Here is a 27,046-nt window from a genome sequence, read left to right on the forward strand (position 1 = left end):
TAAGTCTTTTGGAAATTGTAAGTTTTGTAAATAGTTATTCAACATAAGTATGGCCATACCAATAATAGTTCATGTCAACAAAAAACAAAAAAATGCCGATTACTTGTCTTGAACGAAATATCATTTTATTATTTTATGTGCCACGGAAACAGTTTTGATAACTTGTGATCTAAATTTCCCAATATGGGCAGTTTGACAAGTCAAATAATAATAGATGTTGAACTTCGACAAATGCCGAGTATTATTGTTAGAAATTATTATAAATTAAGGAGTGTATCTCCCTCATGCAAAGCTCTGATTCCTTTCACGGATTTGGCTATACTTTTTGGACCTTTTGGATTATAGCTCTTCATCTTTTATATAAGCTTTAGATTTCAAATGTTTTGGCCACGAGCATCACTGAAGAGACATGTATTGTCGAAATGCGCATCTAGTGCAGGAAAATTGGTACCGTTCATGTTATTGTATATGTCAAATGGTGAAGTCATGTAGAAATCTTAGATATTATACAGATACGATTAAGAATGAATATAAAAAATAGTTTCCGAGTTCTGTATAGTTGTTGATATATATTGGAAAGTCTTATTACAAGACAATGTATACCTACATAAAAGGGAACCTAGTACGGGTTGTAAACATGTGTTGTACCGGAACAGTGGTCCAGGATTTAGCTTTATTGACCATGGTTTTCGCATCCATTAGACCGTACCCAAGAACTTGGCTAACTGCAAAATATATCAACAAGTTTGCAAATATTACATTTTAAACATATTCATATTTACAATAATTGTATTTTTTTTTTATAGTAAAAAACTATGCCAGGTATCTGTTCAACAGATGACGTCGGATTCGTTTCATTTGTTGTAACCCCAATCAAATCCGCTTTTTATCAAGTGTGACTTACTGTATAAGATCTTTCACCGGTATAGTTATTACGTGAGCAACATAATTGGTAAAAGAAGGGCGAAAGATATAAGAGGGACAGTTAAAGTCATAGATCTTGGTAACCCTCGACGAATTATTGATTTCTCTTCCGGTATACCTGGCATCACCATCTATTTTATGTTGAATTCGTGTTGCTTAGTCGTTACTTTTCTATGTCGTTTTTTATGTACAGTGATTTTCGTTTTTTGATTCCAGATGCAAGTACGAATTCTCAAGGTTTCAGTCTAATGCGATAGCTTACATTCGCAAAAAGAATAAAGGAATAGTGGTAACGACAATTGGAACATATTCGTCGGCATCTGGAGTAAAGCAGATATTTCATAACGGTCAACCAACTTGTTCTGTCATAGTTTTGTCCTGTTGTATCTTTTATTACAAAGTTGACGGAATAGATACGTTCATCACATTCACTAAATATGTATTACTAAGAGACATGACACCATCTATATATCGAAACTTGAAGTTAAATGATAATGCCAGCTTTTATATACTCATGTAGTAACGTTTTTGATGAGGTATATAGTTGTGTCCCATGGGAATGCAAATTTTTATATAAAGTACATCCTCCAAACGTAACTAACGTGTTGTCAGTCATGAAACTAAGAACATTGATTATGCCAGTTCTATAGATTTTTCTCTTTGAATCTGAAGGGTATTTTTAAGCACGACTAATCAGGAAAATACTTGTATCTTCATTGGGCTTTGACCTATAAAGGATAGAAGTTTAAAAAAATCAAAAATCGAAACAAATGGACAGGCTGTAGACAAAATTCATACAACTTATTTAAGAATGAAAGACGGAAGATTGACGAATATATCAACCTGTGTGCGGTAAAACCAGTGGGTAAATCATATAAGTGAAGTTTTTATCGGGAATACAATGATTATATTAATCACAAATATAAAAAAAAAATAATAAAAAAGAGCTTATGTACAACAACTTACATTCCTTGTTTGCTCCGTTTACTGACCAGTCAGAATAAGTGTCATTAAATCCTTTCCTTGATGATGTAAGCACTATCAAATGTTGCACGTCTCTCCATGTAAGATTAGGACTGTAATGGTAAAAAAGGTCAATATCACTTGCACTTCATGATATAACTATCATTTGTTCTTACAATCGAAATATCTTCGTTGTCTGCTCGTAACTTATCAGTATAAAATTATTATGAATTTGTTCAATGCTTTGCACGAAAACCCATAGGATCTTCAAGAATTTGTTACTATATATCTATATACCGAAAGCGTACTATAATCCCAAAAGAAACCAATGATTTTAACATCGACAATGTAGAAACTACAACTACTAAAACATATGGGAAAAAAATATTTGACAAAGCTGCCGCCGTTCTGTTGACCGTTTTTTCCCAGTAGCTACGACACATACATCATGTTAACATTGTAAAGACAACCTGAATACTCACATATTCAGACATGCTATTCTATAGCATTAACATTTCTTGAATGAAAAATGTTGATTCACAATGGGGAACCAGGTTTTCACATGATGATAATCATTCTCACTATGTCCTTCGCTATAAAAGTCCTTGAAAGGATTTAACATCATGTTATTACCCCATCATAAGAATCAGTAATACAAGTTAATTCATTAAAAATACAAATTCGTAAAGGTGTATTCGCTAGAAGCAGGTTTTGCCTCCGAAAGACTAATAAAAAAAAGGCAACTGTATTATATCATGGATCAATATTCATCAATTGATTAAGCCAAACTAAATTCGGCTTAAAAACTAAACGAAAGTGAAACGCATCAACTTTACGAGGAACACAACGGAACAACAGAAACACTGAACGACAACAGAATCATACACTAATTACATGGAAACGGATTACCATAAATTATGATATTTTGGTTTATTTGATACATTTGTACCACAAATGAAATCCAAAATGAAATACACGAAAATAAGCAAACGCTAATTATTAAAACGCCAAAATCGCGTTCAGGTACGACACTATGGTAGTATTATTTGTTGGGGTATACTTTTTATAGTCTACTTATTCATCCGCATATTTCCTTTAATTTAATGCATAGCCAAACAAGCAAATAAATACCTTGTACAATTTTAAAGTAACATTATATAGTTTTTACTTAGTTGTCAATTTTCTGACATTGTTATGAAAACAGTAAAATAACAAAATACTGAACTTCGAGGAAAATTCATAACGGAAATTCCCGAATCAAATGGCAAAATAAAATGATTAAACACATTAACCGAATGGACAATGACTGTTGTAATTCTGACTTGTTACAGGCATTTTCAATGTAGTAAATTGTGGATTGAGTCTGGTTGATCATTTTTTTTGGCAAAAGTAAATGGCCGTCAGCAGGGTATAAGAACAGCAGTTATTCTACCTGTTAGGCCATGTTTACACCAAACGCCATATACAGTAAATAACATGTTTACTATTACTTTAACGAAATGTACACTAGTTTTGCATTAAATTTGTTCACAATTATACCTTTCGTAATTTCCTGTACATAAGATTTGTTCACACTTGTAAACTAAATGCCATATAAATTTTATTACGAAGAACTGAATGCAATATTTCGGACAACTGTTAAGCAGTTAGGGAACGATCATTTAACTTCTGAAAAGGGGGTGGGTTTGGGAGGGGAATGGATTCTACTTTACGTGTGAGTTACACTGACACAACACCGAGTATATGTCAATGTGTACACGGCCTTAGTCATATGCGTTTTGTTAAAATATACTTATTTACTCTTATATAGATATAGGAAGATGTGGTGTGAGTGCGAATGAGACAACTCTCCATCCAAATAACAATTTAAAAAGTAAACCATTATAGGTTAAAGTACGGTCTTCAACACGGAGCCTTGGCTCACACCGAACAACAAGCTATAAAGGGCCCCAAAATTACTAGTGTAAAACCATTCCAACGGGAAAACCAACGGTCTAATCTATATAAACAAAACGTCTTTGGTTGTGCTGTATTTAGAACCCCTCTACAAAGATTTTTTGTTTATATGCACACGTTTAAAAATTCCAGTTTTTATCCAACACAATCATAGGTTTGAACGTTGTTTTCAATTTCGACTTGTTTATATTTATTTCGTTTGGGCTTATATTGTTTTTCCCCCGGTTCATTTTAACCGTTCATTATATTTCGACTCTTAACAATTACAGAGTGTATCATAAATTGAGGTGAATTAAATGGCCTTCCAAATACTTTGTCCATCCCTAACATCATCAAAAAGACATATATTGTCGAAATCCGGATATGGTGTTAAAAAAATACCAAATTAAGCACCTCATTTTTGTGGTTTAAAATCTTTGCCACAAGTTTTTTGTTTTGTATAAAATTGATATAAATTTCTATTTTGTAACATCTTTGTGATCAATTTATTTGGCAATTGTTAAATGCTTTTGTTAAAATATACCTTTTCAATCGTTTTGGTCTTTTTTGCAAAATGTTATTTGTGCTAAATTTAGACTCCTCTTTAATGTGAATTAAAAGAATTACTTGATACAATAGATAAATACTTAAAAGAGGGACGAAAGATACCAGACGGCAATCAAACTCATAAATCGAAAATAAACTGACAACGCCATTACATACTTAATGTGTACTAAGATAATTACTTACTATAATAAAAATGAAATGCTTATTTGTATTTAAAGAATTACGTAGTATACACAAAAACACCCATACTAAATACTTATTCAAAGAACTACTTAAGATATATTGAAATATTACTTGCATTTACTTTCTTTGTAATTACTTACAATTACTTGGAAGTACTAGTATTTACTAAATTTTCGACTTACAATTTTTACTTGTGTTTTACTTGTTTTGAATGAAATCTAGTTATTTATTTTTTGGAATGTACTGTTAGAGGCATAAGGACTTAACAAACTCATCATAGATACCATGACTAAATTTTATATATACGCCAGATGTGCGTTTATGCTAGAAAAGACTTATCAGTGACCATGGTGACGCTCGAATCCAAAAAAGTTTAAAAAAAAAGCCAAATAAAGTGCTAAATTTGAATCCTTGATCGTCAATAGATTAACATGTACTGCAATAAATATGATTACGATTTCTTTCACATGATATTTCTAAATAAAAAATAATCTATTTAATATGTTATATCCTAGTACCTTTGATAACTATTTAAAAAGTGATTTTTTTTCTTATTTTATTTCATCTTTGATCCGCGATATACGGAATAATTTTTAATTGCATCCGTATCCGCTTTCTTGATTAAGTTAACTTTGTTGTGTTTCTAGTTTAAGAAATGCAATGATATTTTGTCATATGAATGGGTAAATAAAGACAAATATAAGTGCAAAAACCAAACTAAAACACATTCCTTTCAAGAGAAAACCGAAAAACGACGCCAACATTTCACAATTATGGTTTTTGATAACAACTGCCATTTTAATGACTTGGAACAAGATATTAAAAGAAAAACATGGTAGGTTGAACCTCAAAAGGAACAGGAACAGTAACTGTTAACCATTTAAATGTTCCAGAGTTTTTCACCGATATGCTTGGTGTGTTGCTCAATCATTGGTTTTCTTTGTCCTTTTCTCCGATTTCATATTAAGCCATGTGTTATCTGTTCTCATTTGACCTTTTAATTGTCAATCGGAATATTGATTTTCTATGTGTACATTACTAAACATTACTTTATTGTAAATTTTTGTATTCTTGTTTTTCATATTTGCGAAAGTGCTTTGTCTATATGCCTTTTTGTTCTTATTTATTACATATTTGTTTATTTTCTAGTGATGTCTAGTATGTCTTGGTTTTTTCACACATCGATATAATGGAATTTGATTCGACTGTCATTCAGGTGAGAGGTTTAGCAAGCTATAAAACCAGATTTAATCCACCATTGTCTTCATAAGAAAAGAACTGTACCAAGTCAGATATATGCCAGTTGTTATCCATTCATTTGAGGTGTTTGAGCTTTTGAGCTATCAACGTTCAGTATTATTAAGATTTTACTTTTAACGTAGTTTATTTTTCTGCCAAAATATTGTCTAAACTATTATTTCGAAGTGACACCAATATAATCAACGAATATTTACCCGATTTACAATTTGAATAACAGTAGACGATACAATGAATTATTTTATATGACCTTGTTATGCAGATATCTTGTACACTTACTTTGCTTGCAGAGCAAGAGCTATTATTCCAGATGCTATTGGTGCTGAGAACGATGTTCCCTGGGTACCATTGGTAAGACACTCATCGGCAGTCGAAGTAGTAGTCTGAGAAAAAAGCCAACAAATGAGAATAAATGATTTTAATGCAAATTAAAGTCACATATACAAGGTATGTATCATGGTTCATCAAACTTTTGTCAAATGCTTAATGTTTCTTGCTGTAAACAATGAAATACTGTATTGTGTATAAATTATGTCACTACCATAGAATATATAAAGTTATTCGTTTAAAAAATATAAATTCTTAAATTTGACCGGAAAAAAATAACTAACATGTTATATCAACTATACATGTATCTATGTACTTATATGTTATCAGAATAATAAAAGTGTGTACTGTGATACTCACTAAATATCTATCTTCCTCGCTACCACCATATGTTGCAGCCAAAGCAGGAGCACATACTTCAGAGTACCATGCATTTTGTCCCAGTTGTACGCTAGTTATAGCCACAGTATAAATACTGTTGACGTATCCATCAGCATTACAATTGTCATCTATCATGCCATTTCCAGATGCAAATGTAAATATGACGCCTTTACCATTCCTACCCTGCTCAGAAAATGAATTGAATTATAGAAAGCATACCTGAAGTAGATTTTAATTTGATAGACATGTATATATTATGTGAACCCATTACAAAATTTGGTAAGTTAAGTTGAAATGAAGATATTGTTTTTCATTTCTTTTGTGATATCGTTCGTGCAAGTTGTCTATTTTTCGAATTTTTATGGACTTCGCATTTTGAGTTAATGTTTGTATTGATACTTCTCAAATGTTTTCAAATACAACATGACCATGATGACAACACTGTACAGATTTTTTTTTTTTTTACAAAAGTACATAATTTATTCGACACTATACCTAATCAAAGAATATAATTTATCAACAAAATATAAAACGATTGTAATCAATTTTATTCTTTAACATTTTAATAATTTAACATACAGCGTTATTCTTTTTTAATAAGTCAGTTATTTATGTATATTTTAGTTGATGTTCTATGTCGCACTGTCCGTTATTATTGATAATGTATGAAAGAGGGACGAAATATACTAGATGGACAGTTAAACTCATAAATCGAAAATAAACTGACAACGCAATGGATAAAAATAAAAATAAAAACAGACGAACAATAGTACACATGACATAACTAAAGAATAAGCAACCCTAACCCCACCGAAAAACTGGGGGTTATATCAGGTAATAGACACCCAAAAAAAGTTAAGAACCCCACGTTTTTTCGAATTGACAAATATTACTATAAGGGTCGAAGGATCCCAGAACAAATGGTGGTGTACCCTGTTAGAACATAACATAAGCTTTAAGAAAAGCAACAGATATGGCAACACAAACGATAGATTGTTCCTGAATCACAAGCTCAGTTTAAACACCAAAACATGTCTAATTTAAATATGGAACTTCTGGGTTCGTTTCGTATGATACTATTGTCATTTTACTTTGAAAACGTCCATTGTCATTTTGTCATCGATATCCATCGTTCAATGTGCAATAGTGGATGAAACCGCTACGTAATATAATGCAGGCCTCCGTCAGACATCCTGTTGTGGTAATGCTGTCATTCCTGGTAGAATGCTGCTTCCACCTTTTTAAATGATTTTACAGGTGGTTCGGCTGTCTGTTTCAGACGGCATAATGTGTCCCGAATATGCCCTATCGTATTCAAATCCGTGCTCATGGAAGGCCAGTGAAGAGCAGTTACTGCTTCGCCTTGAAGAAATGCGGAAACCGCCCTTGAACTTTTTTTAGTGTATATATAAACTATTTTATTACCATATAAAAGAACCGTTTTCAATCATTTTAGAGAATTTAGAACTATGTTATATACATTTACTCAAATTTAGAACTATGCCAAAAGTGTAAACAGCCATAGTCTAAACTTACATTTTGAACTCCTGCTTTAAGAGCTTCTTTTGTAAGAGTACCAGGTCCACCAAATCCGTAACCATCTGTAGGCCCCCAGCTATTAGAGTATATGTCTATTTCATTTATATGATGATTGAGAGCTTGTGCTTCCTCTGAATCTGTTAATCCACGACTGCCAAGTAAACGTACGCCTAAAATAACGGTTAAACATCACTATACGTTTGGTTTAAGACAATTCTCATATAAAACAATGATTCATAGTTCAAATCAGAACCAAGGTGAGTAAAACATACATGTTTTCCAATGTACATGTTTTGATCTCTTGTTATTTTAGATATTTTTCGAAAATGTTTTTGTGTTCAACACAGATAGTTTTATTGTAATCAATAGTCGAACATTTTTGTTCAGTTGATATTACGTAAGACAGAAATCGTCCTAGTGCAAATGAGTATTAATATATTCTATTTTTTAGTTCAAAATAAATAAATAAGGAGTATTTAATATTTATTCGATAAAACCCCTACAAAGGATTTGTTATCTCATAAGCAACAAAATGGGTGCCTCATGCTGCTTATCCTTCCGGAGCACCTGAGATCACTCCTAGTTTTTTTTATTGGGGTTCGTATTGTTTATTCTTTGGTAATATGTTGTGTCATGTGTACTTTTGATTGTCTATTTGTCCTTTTAATTGTGGCGTTGTCAATTTTTTTTTCGATTTATGAGTATATTTTGTCCCTATTTTTTACCTGGTAAAACATTAAAACCCCCTGCATTTGTTTGCATTTGTCCTTTGCCAGGAATCTGATGTTCAGTAGTTGTCGTTTTTTTATGTGGGTGCATAGACCAGGTTCAACCCCACATTTTATCTTAACATGTCCTGTACCATAAACTCATCATAGATACCAGGACTAATTTAGAATACGCCAGACGCGCGTTTAGTCTACAAAAGATTCATCAGTGACGCTCGAATCCAAAAAAGTTAAAAAGGCCAAATAAAGTACGAAGTTGAAGAGCATTGGGGACCTAAATTTCTAAAAGTTTTGCCAAATACCGCTAAGGTTACCATGTCAGGAAAATAGTTCGTTTTTGTGTGTGTTGAATTGGCGTTTTGGTTTTTTGTTGCACTTCAATGTTTCTGTTGTTTCGTTGTTTTCTTATATTTGATGTGTTTATCTCAGTTTAAGTTTGTAACCCTGATTCGTTTTCGTTCCATTGATTTATGACTTTCGAACAGCGACATACTACTGTCGCCTTTATTCAATAAGTATTTCTCGTTTCTCGCTTTTTATATAGATCAGACCGTTAGTTTTCTCGTTTGAATGGTTTTACACAAGTCATTGTGAGTACGGCTTATACCTTTGATATGTTTTTATTGTAGAACTTCGACATCACGAATTATTTCAAACATTGTATATAAAAATAGGAATATATGATATGAATTTCAATGAGACCACTATCCAACAAATATCAAATCAATTGGATGTAAGAAATAATAGGCGACATAACGGCGTTCAACAAACGTGAAATTCCTATACCGCACAATCGGCTATAAGAAATACTCAGACATGAACATTATAATTATGGTTCTTTTAGGAACTTGGGCTATCATAGAAATAAGTCATGATCAAAAGTGTTGAATGACCTTAACCTAAACAATATTATTTCACTGAATCTTGCTTAACTGAGTTTTTATCTATTGCATGTATCGTGAAAACGATTGTTATTTGTTAGCTTATGATATTCAAATATCACTACTTTTAGACAAAATTCCTATATAGAATCTCGTCAATAAAAAAATCACCGAAAAACTTGTTTAAACTGTTTGGTTATTAAGAAATAATTTTAATCCATGCAGTGTTTTATTAAAAATAAGATACAGACATGACTAAGGGGAGACTAAACTTACCAACTATAGAAGAATGATGTGCGACACCAACAATACACTCGTTGTTGTCTTTTCCTGCTGCTATGAGTCCTGCAACTTTTGTTCCATGACTAAAATATATAATTAAATCTATAATAAAATTGAGAATGGAACTGGAAATATGTGTCAGAGAACATTCCCCGACCAGTGTTCTGATAATAGCCGAAGGCCTCTAATTGATCTTTAACAGAGTTAGAAAATACGGCACATGAAGGCATGCGTCAGGTGGTTGTTAAGTTTGGACTAATTCAGTCAAAATGAACGTCATACTTAACTTTAAATCTTATAAATGAATTAAAAAACAACAAAAAAGTTTAACCAGGTATCGTACATGTATTATCCAATACAAAAAAAAACTATAAAAAAGCAATGGGCTATAATTTTCACCAGAACAGACATTTAATTAATGTTTTGCTGCTGTATTAGAAATGAGATTCATCATCAGTGTCATTTGAACTAGCTTCATATAAACTATTAAAACTTATAAATATTCACCTGCTTCCATATGGAGGCATAGGATTGTAATCATCATCTACGTAGTCATAGTCGTTTACTGTGTCCTGAAATATAACAGTAGTTAGATGATAAATATTAAATGTGAGTTATAATGACTTTTACAATCAATTCATAAAAGTTTGAGACAAGTGCCACAATTGATTATTCACAGTTGACATGTATAAAGCATCGGTTGTCAAAATTGTTGATACACTATATGATGAATTGCACTTTTATTCCTTATTGACAGAGTAAATATAAAATAAATATGAGTAACTTACTACATTTGAAACAAGATCTAGATGATCAGTCTGTACACCATCGTCCAGGACAGCAATCTTTATGCCACGTCCGGTGTAACCATAATTCCAAGCTTCATTTATCTGCATTGAAGGGGAGATTTCACCATTCTGAAAATAGATTACAATGTTCATGTTTTTGTTTTTTTTCCTTAATAAATTCCATGATACAGCTGTATATTAGGAGATAAAAAAGATAATTGAGTATGTGATCAGCTTATGACCAAAAATAGTCTTTGTCTTTGTAGATGAAAATGCCTGTAGCAAGTCAGGAATATGGAAGTTGTTGTCAATTCACTTGATGTGTTTTATGGCATGATATTGGTTGTAAATATTTGATATTTATCATTAAATGCATTTTTTTTATTTAATTGGTATATTTTTTCATTTAAAATCCTATTTTTTTTTATTTGAATCGTATATTTTTTCATTTAAATGCATTTTTTTTTTTATTCAAACGGTACAATTTGTCATTCAAATGCAATGTTATTCATTTTATTAAATTTGTATATAAGTTTTTTTTTTATTTATATGTAATAATTGCATTATGAGAAATTCTTTGAAGTCGTGAGGTCAAAACATACAGCAACCTTTGTGATTGGTCGGTAGTAGTTTGGATTTCTCCTCTTGCTTGTTAAACATGAATGACCAAAACAATTAAAAAAAAAAGCGTCAGAGTATTGCCCCTCTTACTAAATCTGGCGTTCGTGCGAGTCCTGTACTGGCTGGTAATGCAAATAATGGACAGGTCAATGCGAGTTATAAGTAATTAATTTTTTTTTAATTTGGCACACAACCTGTTCCTGGATAGAAACAGATGACTGCGTGCATGACAAAAACGCCTCCAATGAACAAGATACATGTAATAGTGACGTTCTTTGAGTCAATATCATGTTTTTCTTTTCTTTATCCGCATAAGCCAAACTCTGACTGGATCAAGAAAAGTAAAAAATGAAATAGCATCAGAGAACGTCATTATTACATGTATCTGGAATTACAGGGGGAGGGCCGGGGTGGGGTAGGATGATTAGTCATGTATCTTTTTTTATTTCAATGTGTAGACTGTAGCTGCGTTTCTTTAGAAATGATTTTTATTGAAGGCGTTTTTTTCCATGCATGCAGGCCTCAGTTTCTATCCCTGCACATATTGTGTGTCAAATTAATTATTATTACTGGTCGTTCTCGTGTTCGTTTAGATGTGTCCATTTTTGGTATTAGCAGCCAGTGCAAGAACAGTGCAAATTACAAACGTGGTTGTAAATTTGACCATAATGTAATTATTGCATATAAATAAAAAAAAAATCAATACTATACCAATTAAATACAAATATTGCATTAAAATGACAACTTTTACTAATTGAATAAAACAGAGTGCAATTGAATGACAAATTATACCATTTGAATAAAAAAAATATTGTATTTAAATGAAGAAATATACCTTAAAATAAAGAAATTTACCATTTAAATGAAGAAATATACCATTTAACATTGTTTAAATAAAAAAATATCGTATAAAGAAATATACCAAATTGATTTGAATAAAACATATTGCAATTGAATGACAAATGATAACATTTCAATAAAAAAATATTGCATTTAAATGAAGAAATATACCAATTAAATAAAAAAATATTGCATTCAAATGAAAGATATATTTTTTTGCAACCATGCCACAGTGTTTTATCTTCTGATTTTACCATTTTCTACGTGACTTCACGTTAAGGATTTTTTTTCAGAGTTCAGTATTTTTGTTATATGACTTCTTTCTTTTTTAAATGAAAAGCATTTTAAAAGTCACACAACTTGACTTAAGTTCCTTCAAAAAATCATTTTTAATGGTTTATTTATGAAAAGTATCAAACTGTTTGTACATTATTCAAATTGAGCTATTGGCAATCAATTATAACTGCAAGTACTAAGTGATATGAGCTCAGTATGCAGTAGTCAGTACTTCGATACTGACATGATTTATAACAACAATTTTTTTTTAAATTTTGCATTTAAAAATTTTGAAATTATAAAAAAATAAGGATTCAACTCCCTCAAGCAAAGTTGACCTTATGTGTATTAAGCTGTTTTTTATGATCGTTTTGGTCATATAGCTTAAATGTTTTGGTTCTTATAAATTATTGTCATTCAAATATTTGACATCGTTCCTACTGAAGGTAAATTAAGAAAAGCACCTCGGACGTTTGGAATTATATTGCGTTGTTTTCATTTTTAACAGCACTGGGTCAATACCTCTGCTGTTGAACTATCAATCCACAAAAGGATAGACCTTAAATCGATCTGACTATATTTTACGTTCTGTTTGGTTATGATATAACTCTTTAAATATTATGGATTTGGCCATCGAATACTTAGCTATGGTCGTTCCAGAATGTTAATCCAGAAAAGTCATTCGGACGCCTGAAATTATATAACGTGTCGTTTTCCTTTTTTCATAATTTTACTTCAAGAAGTATAAAAATTCACAATAACTCTGGACTCTCGTTTTCAGTACTGATCATTAACTTCTATCATATTCTTTAAACATAAATATAAAGAGAAGATGTGGTATAATTGTCAATGAGACAACTCTCAACAAGAAACCAAATGTCACAAAAACGAACAACTATGTGTCACCGTGCAGCCTTCAACAATGAGCAATGCTCATACAGAGAGAGTTTTTTTATTATTAAAATATGAATTGCTAAATGTTAACTAAAGTTTGAATTGCTTATTTTTGCAAACACATACATGTAAATGTGTTGTCTGACTAACAAAACAGATAGTTTAAATTTAAGTTTGACGCAAAAGGCTTACGAATATCTATGATAGAGGACGAGGAGCATTTCTAGATGATAAACTGATATATTAAATATTATTTTCCTAAGCTTTAACTGTTGACTTTGTTGGAATAACTTTGACTTAAACGGGATACACAATTGTCTTATTGTTTTGCTTGTTTTTAAAAACAAAATTACTTACCAAGTGCCATAGTTTATACCATTCCGGATCGACAGTTTTCAGCACTCTCGGTTGACGTACTTCCTGCTGGATAAACTCTACCTACCATGTGATAAAAACAAAATGAAAGAAAATCATAATTCCCTTAGAAGTATGTTATATCAATGCATCAATACATGTTGTTCATACACCTTCTTATGCAAATATAGCCTTAATTGGCACAACTTTGTTTTTGGAAATTTGGATCACCAAAATGAATGCTCTTACACTTTGTACTTTTTTGAATTCTTGACCATTTGTTCTAAGCGTCACTAATTATGTTGTACGAAATGCACTCCTCTCGTATTAGAAAATAAGTCTGGTACCTTTGATAACAATTAGCATGTCGAAATGTACTATTGTATTGTTTATTCATGTATTTCTCTGTCCTGAATGTTCTTGCATTCATTTGTTTTGTAGTTTTGTCTTGTAATGTCATCGTTTTAGTGTTATATTTGACATAAACACTTGAGGTTTGGCTAGCCACAAAATCAGGTTCAACCCATCTTTTTTTCTTAAAATGTCATGTACCAAGTCAAGAAAATGGCAGTTGTAGTCTTATTAAAGAGGGACGAAAGATACCAAAGGGACAGTCAAACTCATAAATCTAAAACAAACTGACAACGCCATGGCTAAAAAAAAAGACAAACAGAAAAACAATAGTATACATGACACAACATAGAAAACTAAAGAATAAACAACACGATCCCCACCAAAAACTAGGGGTGATCTCAGGTGCTCCGGAAGGGTAAGCAGATCCTGCTCCACATGTGCCACCCGTCGTGTTGCAAATGTGATTACAAATCCGGTAAATAGTATAATTCGTTTCTGTGTGTGTTGTATTGTTGTTTGTTTTTGTTGCACTTAAGTGATTCTGTTGTTCCGATGTTTCATAGTTTTCCTCTCATGTGCTTACTTCGGTTTTAGTTTGTAACCCGGATTTGTTTTCTCTCAATCGATTTATAACTTTCGAGCAGCGGTATACTACTGTTGCCTTTATCTTCCTCGTAAATACCACAAAAGAATATGCTGTGTAAAGAACAAACACTTGATCGGAATTTTCCTAACTGTATCAGCAACGCAATTATATTTTTAACTTCAGATATATTTAACATCTGAATTACTTAATGCATTATTTCTAAATTACATTACAGCAATTCAGTGAACATTTCGTACTAAAATTGATATAAAAGATAGGAGAAAGACACCAACAAATAACTGCTAGTATGCCATGATGAAATAACATAGAAGAATCAAAAACAGTTAACAGATAGAACATTAAAGACGGAGTAACAGGAATCCGATCAAATACTGGCTGTTTGGTATTCCGGAAATGAAACCAGATTTATGTCCACATGTGCATACAGCCCTTGGATGGTGTAAACTTCCAAAAAAAACGTGAATGGTGTTAAGGTGTATGGTGCTATGGTGTATGAGGCATGGTGTGATTGTGTAACGTGCGATCGGGAATGGTGTGAATGAACAGTGTCAAACATTCATTGGTTGAAAATGAAGTTCTTTTTATTTCAATTTTTCGGATTGTAAACATAAACAATAATGGTAATTTGTCAAGTTTCTTCAATCTTGAGCGAGGCTGTAGACAAGGTGACCCCCTATCCCCATATTTATTTATTATAGGTGTTGAATTATTAGCGCTAAAACTAAAATCTACATCTGACATCCATGGTATTCCTATTCATAACAAAGAATTATTGTTGAGCCAGTATGCTGATGACACTTTTCTTGTTTTAGATGGAAAGGAAAAATCTTTAGAGGAGACTTTAAAATGTTTTGATTCTTTTCACAGGGTTTCTGGGCTAAAAATGAATGCATCCAAGACCAAAGCTGTTTGGATTGGAACCAAAAAATATTCAGACCATATACTTTGTCCTAATTATAATCTTCAATGGACAAAGTCAAATTTCAAACTTTTAGGAATAGATTTTTCATTAGATTTACAAGCTATGTTAGATATAAATTTCACAAAGAAAATCAAGGAAATGTCATCAATACTTAAGGCTTGGGAACACAGAAAACTTACATTATTTGGTAAAATTACTGTTGTAAAGACTCTGGCATTACCAAAGATAGTTCATTTGCTAACAGCTTTACCAAATCTATCCCAGATTAAAATTAAAGAGTTAAATACTCTCTTTTATAACTTTATTTGGAATGGGAAATTAGAACGTATAAAACGCAATACACTAATTGGGGATTTTATGCAGGGAGGTTTGAACATGGTGCATTTGTCATCTTTTAGTACATATCTAAAAATAAGCTGGGTTAGAAGACTTCTTTTGAATTTAGAGGGGTCATGGCAGACTTTATTATTGTCTGAATTAACCAATTTTGGTGGTGACAGAGTCTTTTCTTTACAAAAAGAAAAACTACTAGAAATTCATGGCTATGTTAAGAATCCTTTTTGGAAAGATGTTTTATTTTGCTTACATACTGCAAAGCCTGATACTAAGGCTTGTACAAATGATATATTATCGCTAGATATTTTAAATTTTGTGCCACTTTCAGATTACACTATTTATATGCAATGGAAGGACTTTGGTGTACAGTATATAAAAGACCTTGTAAATGGTCAAAACAAAGAATTCTTTACATTTGAAAAGATTAGACATAAGATTCTTACAAATAATTTTCTGAAATATTACAGTCTAATCTCCAATATTCCAAAATTTATTAAAGATCACATAAAAGAATATTGTGATTCTCAACAGATTGAAAATGTCAAAATCTCTGATGCTTTTTGTACTCAGATTATTAAGAATAAGAAACCAAAATTTGTGTATAAGAGTCTTATCGATCATATATTTCATCCTCCCCTTGAAAAATTTCAGAAATGGGAGCAGTTGTTAGACTCAGAAATTGAAAATTGGCAAACATACTTTATGCTACTAAGGAAGTCTTGCAAAGATACCTACTTAAAAAGCTTCCAATACAAAATACTGCACCAAATAATTCCTACAAACTCTTTTTTGTACAAGATAAAGAAGAAAGATTCAAGTTCATGTACTTTTTGTAAACTTGATGACGAAACTATTGTACATTTTTTCTATGATTGTCCAATAATATATCAATTTTGGTCATCATTATTACAGCAAATAAGATTGTATAGCAGGGATTTTGCCATCAGTAAAAAGCAGATATTCCTTGGTTTCTATTCAGAAAGCTTATTCATGAATCTTTTATTTATAGTAGCAAAAAATTATATTTATAAATGTAAGTTTAAGGAACTTACTCCTAATATTTTTGGTTTTAAAAATAGAATAAAACAATATCAGTCATATGAATATTATATTGCAAAGAAAAATAATAATATTGATGTATATGAAAAATTTTGGACCCCATTACAATATATATTTCCACCATAGAGTATGATATTAATCTGTGAGCAAATTTTTTGATTAGATTTTGGTTATTCTTTGATGTAATTGTGAACAATAATTATGTACATAATTAAGTAATGTATGTGTGTATGTAAGTAAGAATTGTATGTGTGTATGAGAGACTGAGAGAAAGTGAAAGTGAATGCAAGTGGTTCTCATTTCTTTTTTCTATTTACCTCTTTACATTGTTATTTCCTGATATTTATTTATATATTCATAAAGGACTAGGGGCTATAAGGGCCATTTTCGTTTTTTTTTTGTTTTTTTTGCTTTTCTTTTTCTTAATTACTTTCAGTGTGTTTTAAAGCTTATCTTAGCTATTTATTTTTATTTTTTTTCTTGTGAGGGAGGAGTTAAAATTCAATAAAATCATTGAAACATTTATTGCTTTAGAAAAGGGAGGGAAGAGAGGAGAAAGAGAAAAGAGAAATGAAACTACTATGGTTTTATAATCTTTGTTTGATTCCTTAAAATCCAAAACTAAATAATATGTCATTTATGAAGAACTGTTTATTTTTTGTTTGTTTTATAAGACATTTATATTGAACCATCTTTATATTTGTTAGCATCTAACTTACATGTATTTATACTGGTACATTATATATATATATTTGGTGAATATTATTAACAACCACTAACTCCTTTATATATAAATATCATTACTAATGTTAACGAGGCCGGGATAAAGTACCGGTAATCGATGTTTTAAACTAACAAATGTAAAGATTTCAATAAAATATATATACATGTACCTTCAAAAAAAAAAAAAAAAAAAAAAAAAAAAAAAAAAAAAAAAAATAAACAATAATAATAATCTTAATATTTGAAATTTAATTGCGTTATGAGTATTTTCGGATCGTGTAGATAGAATGGGGAATAGTGTAATGTGTTACGTGTATGGTGCAAAGGTGTAACGTGTATGGTGTAATGGTACAAGGTGTATGGTGTAATGGCGTATGGTATTAGTGGGAAGTTTACACCATCTAAGGACTGTACTACGGCTATCGTCGTGTGCTTTATTTGAAATACTACATTGTTTCCTATCGTGTTTTATACTTTATAAAAGGAAAACAAAACACAAACAAGTTGACATACAAAAACTGAAAATAAGTATGTTGTACCTGAAGCTTTAAACTCCATTTAACCCGAAATTTTGAATTGCACAAATGTGTTCATCACAGCATTAAAGCAGGAGGTTTAGCTGGGGAACAGAAATGTGGTCATCCCGTTTTATCTCAAATCTTAATCTCACTTAACAGCATAGAAAAGCCGGCCTGTTGTGCAGAGTGTATTCAAAGTGCAGCTCACGATCATTTAACAATGCATTGACTGGTTGTGCCAATATTCTGTACTCATCGAATTTCAAGGGAACAATTAACCTCACGTCAGACAGACAAATTGATGAGAGATATCATAAATATGATTGGAACTACACAATACGACTAAATTCATTACATTTTGTGACTACTTTTGTTGAACATTTTGTACAAATTTATGTTAATAATAAAGTACAAATCAATTATTGATTGATAAACAAAAGATTAAACAAATGGTAAAATAAATATATCACCTCGGTATCAAGTCGAATCTTCCTTATTCCTGTGTCTTCTACTTGCTTGTTAACTTTTCTAGACACACGATCTATATCAAATATATAGTAGAAGTTGTCACCAATCTGAAACTACAGTGCAATTGTGAAAGTTAAAATGCAGTTAAAATCTCAAATGCTCATAACTTATAAAGTACTAGTTTACTAGTGTCATGTCGTTACAAGTACACACGACTAGCTGTTTCTATAACTCCTAAAATATTGATGATTTATCTATTAACTAATAAATAAAAAATAAAAGAGAGATCGTCTTTGGTATAGTTTAAACATATTTTATTTGCAAAAGTAGCAAAAACGTTATAACAACATTAGAGACGTCCTCTCCCAATATAAATACAAACACAAAGTACATTAGATAATGGCGAAAATAAACCAACATAGTAGTAATGCATGTAATACATTCACTGCAAACAAAAATTAGAAATGAAAAGAAAAAAGAAAAAAAATCAATATAAGGAATAATAATGAAACAACTAGACTGGAGTGAAAGGTTGTAAAGTAGAAATTTAGAAAGTTAATTGATTGTTATCAATCTTGGTAATCTCATAGTGTTATGTGTCTAAAATTGTGATAAAAATAGAAAGACATACAATTGAGAATGAAAATGGGGAGTATGTCAAAGACAACAACATAATCAAAGAGCAGACAACAGCCAAAGCCTTCAATAGGTCTTCAACTCAGCGTGCAATTTCGGCTGCCGGAGGTCGTCCTCAGCTGGCCTCTAAACAATATACAAGAAAATCAAGTACAATCCCTTCCAGTATGTATAACTATATATCCCCATCCACATGCAAAATGATAAATCCGTATACAACTAGATTACAATATTTCTACACCAATACTTTTCTAAAACATCATTGTTTGTACAGAAGTGGTCTCACTCTAGAAAAGATGATGCGTTATTAAATTATTAAGTTGCTTATCTATTGAAAAAAGTACAAATTATAAAAAAGAAGATGCGGTATGATTGCCAATGAGACAACTATCCACAAAAGACCAAAATGACACAAACATTAACATCTATAGGTCACCGTACGACCTTCAACTATGAGCAAAGCCCATACTGCATAGTCAGCTATAAAAGGCCCCGATAAGACAATGTCAAACAATTAAAACGAGAAAACTAACGGCCTTATTCATGTAAAAAACAATGAACGAAAAACACATATGTAACACTTAAACAAACGACAACCACTGAATTGTATGCTCCTGACTTGGGACAGGCACATACATAAATAATGTGGCGGGGTTAAACATGTTAGCAAGATCCCAACCCTCCCCTAACCTGGGACAGTGGTATAAAAGGACAACATAAGAACGAACTATAAAAATCAGTTGAAAAAGGCTTAACTCATCAGATGGACAAAAATACAAGTGGAAAAAGAGTTACTCTATGTGTTCGTTAATTTGATTCCTTTATAACTATGAATGCTGGGGACAGATATTAATGAAATTGCGCTTTTAAACTTTAATTTAATTGTTTTCCCTATTTCCAAATATAAAACAAAATATTATTAGTTTCACACGACGAGCTAACTGATTATATTGTGTTATATCATGCTGAATTTCAATCCAATGTTGCCTTAAAATTGTATGTAAACATATATTTATTAATATGTTTGAAATGCTTAAAATGACACCAACCTCTGAAATAAAGACAACTTCCCATTCTTGTGAAAAACATATGACTTTTTTGTATATTTATCAAAACCATTTAGTACCTAATATATACACGATTCAACGCTATGTCGTGAAACAAACTGCAGAGCAACCATTAAACCGTTTTAAAAAGGAAGGAAGGTAAATGATAACGTTTTTCACAAAGTAAAGATGCATTGGCCTTTCTCACCTATGACGATATTTAAAAGTAAAATCACAAAGATGCTGAACTCCAAAGAAATTTTAATCGGAAAGTCAGTAATCAAATGGCAAAATAAAATGACAAAACACATCAAACGAATGAACAACAACTGTCATATTCCTGACTTGGAACAGGCATTTTCAAATGTAAAAAAATGGTAGAATAAAACCTGGTTTTTATAGCGCTTAACCTCTAACTTGTATGGCAATCGCATCAAATTCCGTCCTATTTACAACGATGCGTGAACAAAACAGACATACTAAATAATATAGTCAAAATATGGTTACAGCAGTCATCACTGTGTAACAATCTCAAAACAAACAATTTTATTAAAAGCACAAAAGCATCTATCAAATTAAATCAAAGCGCGAAAGCGCTGTAAAGGCAGTTAATTACAGGTTGTGTGTATTTCTAGTCCAGTTATATCATTATCTTCCATAGAACAGAGGTGGTTTGTAGAATTTAAGATTGAGAGTTCTTTTGTACCTAGTTCACCTATATCTATAGTCTACTGTTTACAGTATATTTTTTTTGCCTCGCCATGAAATGCATTTTTAGCCATGGCCTTGTCAGTTTGCTTTAAATTTATGAGTTTGACTGTCCCTTTGGTGTCTTTCGTCCCTCTTCTCTAGACATATAAGAACTTTTCCTTTTCAATATAAATAGACTATTTTTAATTATTGATTGTATACGCATATTCTATGACTCCCATAAAAAATAGTTCACAAAGATTGACTAGTCTCTGTACTGTGTGTATAGCAAGAACATCTAGTATCATAATGGTAAATGTACATAGTAACATGTCAACTTTTTTGATGACCATACCTGCCAACTGTCAGTATTTGCAGAGTATTTCCCCCATCGAGCTCGAGGCTCCCAAATGGAAATTTTGTAAGAGCAATTTTGTCGACTATTTAAAGAAAACAATTAATTCAACAATGGCTATAAGCTTGTTAATGCAAGAAGAAGCCAAAATCCACATTAGAATATATTTGAAGGGAATCCATGACAATCGCCCCATTAGCAAATAGACCCACTTTTTCACTAACTCGCCCCACTTTACAAAAAAACTGCCCCAACCTGGATTACCAAATCGCCCCACTTGTGAACTATGTTAAATCCCGTTAATATTACTCCTGCCAACTCGCCCCACTTAATAGAAAACGATAATATCTAGATAAATATATAATTAACCAGGAAGAATTTAGTAATGCCAACTCGCCCCACTTATGTAAAAAGATGTTATCCCGTTGTATATAAGTTAAATTCTGTTAATATTACTCCTGCCAACTGGTCCCACCTAATGGAAATCGGTGAAATCTAGATAAATATATTATTAACAAGGATGAATTTAGTAATGCCAACTCGCCCCACGTATGGAAAAAGATGTTATCCCATTGAATATAAGTTCAATTCCTTATATTGCATTATGATACAATTAACAGGTTTCTTTTCAATTGTTATGCTAATAACTAAGCTTCAAAACTTACATTTATTCTTCAACAATCAGTTTTTTTTAGAATTATAATTTCAGTATATATCAATAATAGTAATTAAATTAATTTTCGGTTTGTTTGTATTCTGTGTAGATTAGTTTTCATTAAAGTGGTGCGAGTTTTTATTTTTAATTATATATATACATGTATATATATTAATCTAAAAATTACCGTTTTTTTATAAGTAGGGCGAGTTGGCAGAAGTAATATTAAACAGGGTTCTCGCTAAGGCGAGTCCATGAGTCCTGGACTCATCAAAATCTGTCTGGACTCACCATTTTCAAAGCTGGTGAGTCCACAAATACATCAATATTGAAATATTTTGTATAAACTGACCGCAGTTACCACGACTCACCGTGACCAAAACTGATGAGTACCTGGACTCGCCTTCGAAAATCCTTAGCAAGAACCCTGATTTAACATGATTTAACCAATTTCACTTGTGGGGCGAGTTGGCAGGAGTAATACTAAACATGATTTAACCAATTTCACATGTGGGGCAATTTGATAAATCAGTTTGTGGTGTTTTTTCAAAAAGTGGGGCAATTAGCCAGTGGGGCGACTTGTCCTGCTTCCATTTGAAGGCCCCCTTGAAGGTTTTGTATGACTATATGAACCATCTTCCACGTAAAACCCCCATGTGCATTTTGAAAAGTTGGCAGATATGTTTCTAACTCCAGGCAAAATCTACCAGTATGAATGAAAAAGAAGTTTTCAATTAAGGCTCTGTGGCCATAACAGCTGTCTCATTAGCATTTTAACCACTTCCCATATTTGCAATTAAAACAATAGAAGTAAATTATTCAACGCAAAAACAAAACTTACTTGTAAATATGAAATTCTCTTTACGGTATGAGTTTTTCTCATTGTTTGAGATTGTACAGTAGTACCTGTAACTGCTTATACCTATTTCTTATTCACTTTTGCTTGATAAACTCACTAAATATCGTATACATTGTACCACATCTCCTTTATTTATTTTTATATGCATTCCAATAACATGAACAATTGTAATTCAATTCTATATACCAAAGCAAAATGAACTGCACCACTTTCATTCACTAGTATGCTTCTTTTGGCAAAATACAAGTTCTTAGATGACACAATTAATATAATATATATTTATTGATAAAAAAATAAAATTTAGTATACAACTCTTTAACTGGTATAAAAAAAGCACAGCTGTGTCATAAATTGTGAAATCTGTGCTGAAAACATAGACATTGATGGTATTTAAGTAATTCCATATGTGAAGCTCAACATTAGCTCGTCAGTTGGTGGTGGACAGTTATAGTTCCTTTCTGCAGGCTAGGATGAATGACTTTTCAGGAAAACCAATTTCACAAATCAAAACTTTCCTCTAGATTTCTCCTACAATATACATCCAGTTTAGTTCTTTTGTTTTAATTGGACACCGTCCTGATTTTTAATTTTGCACACCATTCAGTCTCTTGCTTGCAAATGGTGCATGAAAATAGGATGGGTATGGCAGTAGACAAGTCTCTTTAAAGTGGGTTTGTGCCCTGAAAAAAAGTTTTATAACTTAAGTTTAATTGAAACTTGTGCAATACATATACCTATATAACTATATAACATAGAAGAGAGCATCATTCGTGTCAATGTTTTGTTCCTGTTTACATTGTCATTGATATTTTTTCAGAAATCCTGAGGCATACATTTTGTAGCCCATGAATTCCTGTCATTAGACATTACGTCCTAAATTAACATAATTACTGCTAGAATAATTATCAGTATGATATACGTACACTATCATTGTACAGCCCAAGTCTTCAGTATATATAATTGTTGCATTCATTCACTTCTGTGTTCAGTCGTTCAAAAATATTTAAACATCAACAAATGAACTTAAATAAGGACAAGAAAACACTAGAAAAGATACGTACATACAACCCGTGTTTAAGTGTATTTGAAAGAGAAATCTGGTTAAACGATGTAAAAAGGAGAAATATATCTGGTTAAACGATGTATAAAGGAGGAAAAAATTGTAGATATTGCATTACGATGCGTTCTACCTAATAGAACGTGGATATGTTTACATATTTAGACTTGACCCAGTATGACCCGTACCTTGTAGGTCACCGCCGTCGTTTAAACACTTGACTACAGTCGTGTATAAGCTAGACAATAAAAAGCTTAAGCCTGTACTATTTGTGTGAAGTAAATGTGTTTGTTCTGAACATTTAATTTGTTTTACCTGATAGCAAGGACGTATATCTATCCGTTTCCTTCTCAATTCACTTTGTCAAATTCTTCGAGCTTCTTCAAAGCATACGCATTACTGCGCCCGGAAGTGAAAAAAATATGAGAAATCCTCGTAAAATAATGCTATTTTCAATTTTGTGGAATCCATTTTGTTATATTTATTATACAAAGATAAAAAAAAGTTACGATTAATTTTGAATTTGCATATCATTATACGGAACGTTTATGGACTATTTTTTAAGTCGGTCATTTTAGCGGGAAATCATGTACACATACACACGTAGATTGGCTGGTACCCGATTGTAATGTTACACATCAAATATATCAAATAGCTAATACCCGGAACGTAGTACCGGGAACCAGGATAATACGTAAACAACATACATAACTAATACCGAAATTGAAAACGCTTTACGGTTTCTCGTTCATCAACCGAATTCCGCTTTGAATTATAGAAGATGCAATATTAATCATGTTCAGTCGACTTTTCATTGTTATATCAACGTCCGAACTAATGAAAGAATCTTTAGATGTCAGATAACACTTGAAATTGACCCGACCTCTTTCCACACGGAATATACAAATAATGATAGTTTGTAGTCAGGTTGACTGCTTATAATGCAAAATACACACTATTAACAAGTTCTATAAAACGAACAATACACACTGATCGTTTCTTTAGTCCCCAATGTAAATGAAAGAAACAAAAACCATATCATACCATAAAAAGAAGAGGAGAAATTCGAACATTTCCGGATCTATTTCTGGCAAAAAGACCCCCAGCATAGATTGCGTATGAAAAGATGAACCTCATGACTTAAAAGTCAGGCCTTAAAGCACTGCCTTTAAAAACACATTCATTGCTTCGTGTGTATGACGTCACAAAATGTTAACTACATTGTACACATAGAGAGAAATTTTTCGATCAATGTTTATTAAAAAAAAACCATGGGGAACGGTTGTAAACAAGGTTATAATACCAAAAGTTTTGTTAGAATTAACTTCAGAAATAGACCGAGATTTAAAATTGTGCATATGTTCTTTAGAATTTTTAAGAATCCACATATGGTTAATTTCACTACGCAAGTAAAATAATGTTGAAGTTTATCGTTCAAAGTATTATTAATTTATAATAGAACAATACCATAGTGACATATAATAGAAAAATATAAACATAATGACGGAATCTTTATAAGTACAGAATCACGTTAAGTTTAAGTATGTCTTTTTTTATTTATAAATGAAAATTGATTCTAAAATGTATTTAGTCCCTTTTTACAAAAAAAAACGTGAATTAGATGCATAAACAAAGTGTGAAACAAAAAATAACTTCAAAAGTATATTGATGAATAATGTGATATGATTAATGATTCGCAAAAACTTTATTAAACCTGTGAATAAAACCCATGAATGTTACGCATAAACTCTATGGTTGATGTTCTTGACGTTTTTTTTTTATTATTTCCATCTTTACATGTTAACTTGGTTCATGTGTATTGTTCTAATCATTCTCAATATTGTTTATTAAATTGTAAAGCCTGCCCTGTACTGTTACTTTCAGGTTTAACCTGCATCAACAGCCGATATTGTCAATCTGTATGGATACTATCAAGAACCCATCAAATAACTAATTATGAATTGTTGACAAGTCAAAGAAAATGAAAATAAGCTGGAAAATCCAAAGGGACTAAACGGACAATAAAACGTAAAATAAAATATTTCAAGCATCCAAACATACCCGTCGGCGAAATAAATATCCTGTATGATTCAAAATGAACCGTTCAACAAAACCCTCTATTCTGGTAGTGTTCACTATAATACGACTGGTGTACTCTACGTTATGGATAAACTTTAACTGATCGATTTGTTCTCTACGGAGACTAGAAGAGGTAATTCTTTTAGAGTATTCTTGTTCGTGTATCAATGTACATAAAATCAGGTCGTAAAATTGTAAACATATTATCAACTGTATCAATGCATATAATTTCATTTCACGTCCGTTTTGTTCAAATGATAAAATAACGTATGCCGTCGATTTAAATACATGAAATAATTATGAACCGATCCTGTTTTGTATTATTTTGAAATATATCGAATGAAAGTAGTTTTTAAATGTCTGTCTAAATTCCTCATCTATATTTCGTAACCGCCACATACTTTTGTAGCAACGTATTACTTCAGAAAGTCAAGGAATTAAAAAAACATTTAACATTTTCAAGTATAAAAACAGCACGGTGACCTTTGACAAATGAAATAAGAAAATTGAAGAAAAAAAATTGAAAAAGTATAAAATCATAATCAAGAAAAATAAATAAATACATATTGACATTTTCAGCAATGCTTAATATTTATGCTTATATTTAATGAGTTTCCCTCAGTTTTAGATTGTTATGGAAGTATACACATAAAAAAGCAACGACCACCAACTGAAAATTGGTACAATTTGAATCTATTTTTCTTAACTGCAAAATATTGTATTAAAACACTAACAATTATAACAAAAAGTTATTCCACATATCCAAGAAGGGAGAAATATACGAGAGGGATAGTCAAATACTTAGTGGTCAATTTGAACTAAATAATTATAAAGGACCTTTAAATGTTTCAACTGTAATGTCTCATTAAAAGGTCCATCTTTTTTTAAAAGACTTGACTTCCTTCTCAAATAGTCTTGGTGTAAGAAAGATTATTTCGTCAA

At 31.4% G+C, this 27,046-nt stretch overlaps 1 protein-coding gene across 1 annotated transcript in view; it reads right to left on the minus strand.

Annotated features, from left to right (window-relative positions):
* The window catches only part of LOC134710042 (proprotein convertase subtilisin/kexin type 4-like), a 32,678-nt gene extending 6,333 nt beyond the window's left edge, over positions 1-26,345 (minus strand). The window contains exons 1-11 of the mRNA XM_063570196.1: positions 26,087-26,345; positions 18,730-18,840; positions 13,744-13,824; positions 10,756-10,884; positions 10,475-10,539; positions 9,962-10,050; positions 8,074-8,246; positions 6,517-6,720; positions 6,109-6,212; positions 1,891-2,000; positions 608-725 (exon numbers count right to left, since the gene is read on the minus strand). Of these exons, the coding sequence (XP_063426266.1) occupies positions 608-725; positions 1,891-2,000; positions 6,109-6,212; positions 6,517-6,720; positions 8,074-8,246; positions 9,962-10,050; positions 10,475-10,539; positions 10,756-10,884; positions 13,744-13,824; positions 18,730-18,840; positions 26,087-26,338 (1,436 nt within the window). The 5' untranslated portion in view covers positions 26,339-26,345. The remainder of the gene's footprint in view (positions 1-607; positions 726-1,890; positions 2,001-6,108; positions 6,213-6,516; positions 6,721-8,073; positions 8,247-9,961; positions 10,051-10,474; positions 10,540-10,755; positions 10,885-13,743; positions 13,825-18,729; positions 18,841-26,086) is intronic.
* Positions 26,346-27,046: the final 701 nt, after the last annotated feature.

Source organism: Mytilus trossulus, chromosome 3, assembly GCF_036588685.1.
Source record: "Mytilus trossulus isolate FHL-02 chromosome 3, PNRI_Mtr1.1.1.hap1, whole genome shotgun sequence".
NCBI classification, from domain to species: domain Eukaryota; kingdom Metazoa; phylum Mollusca; class Bivalvia; order Mytilida; family Mytilidae; genus Mytilus; species Mytilus trossulus.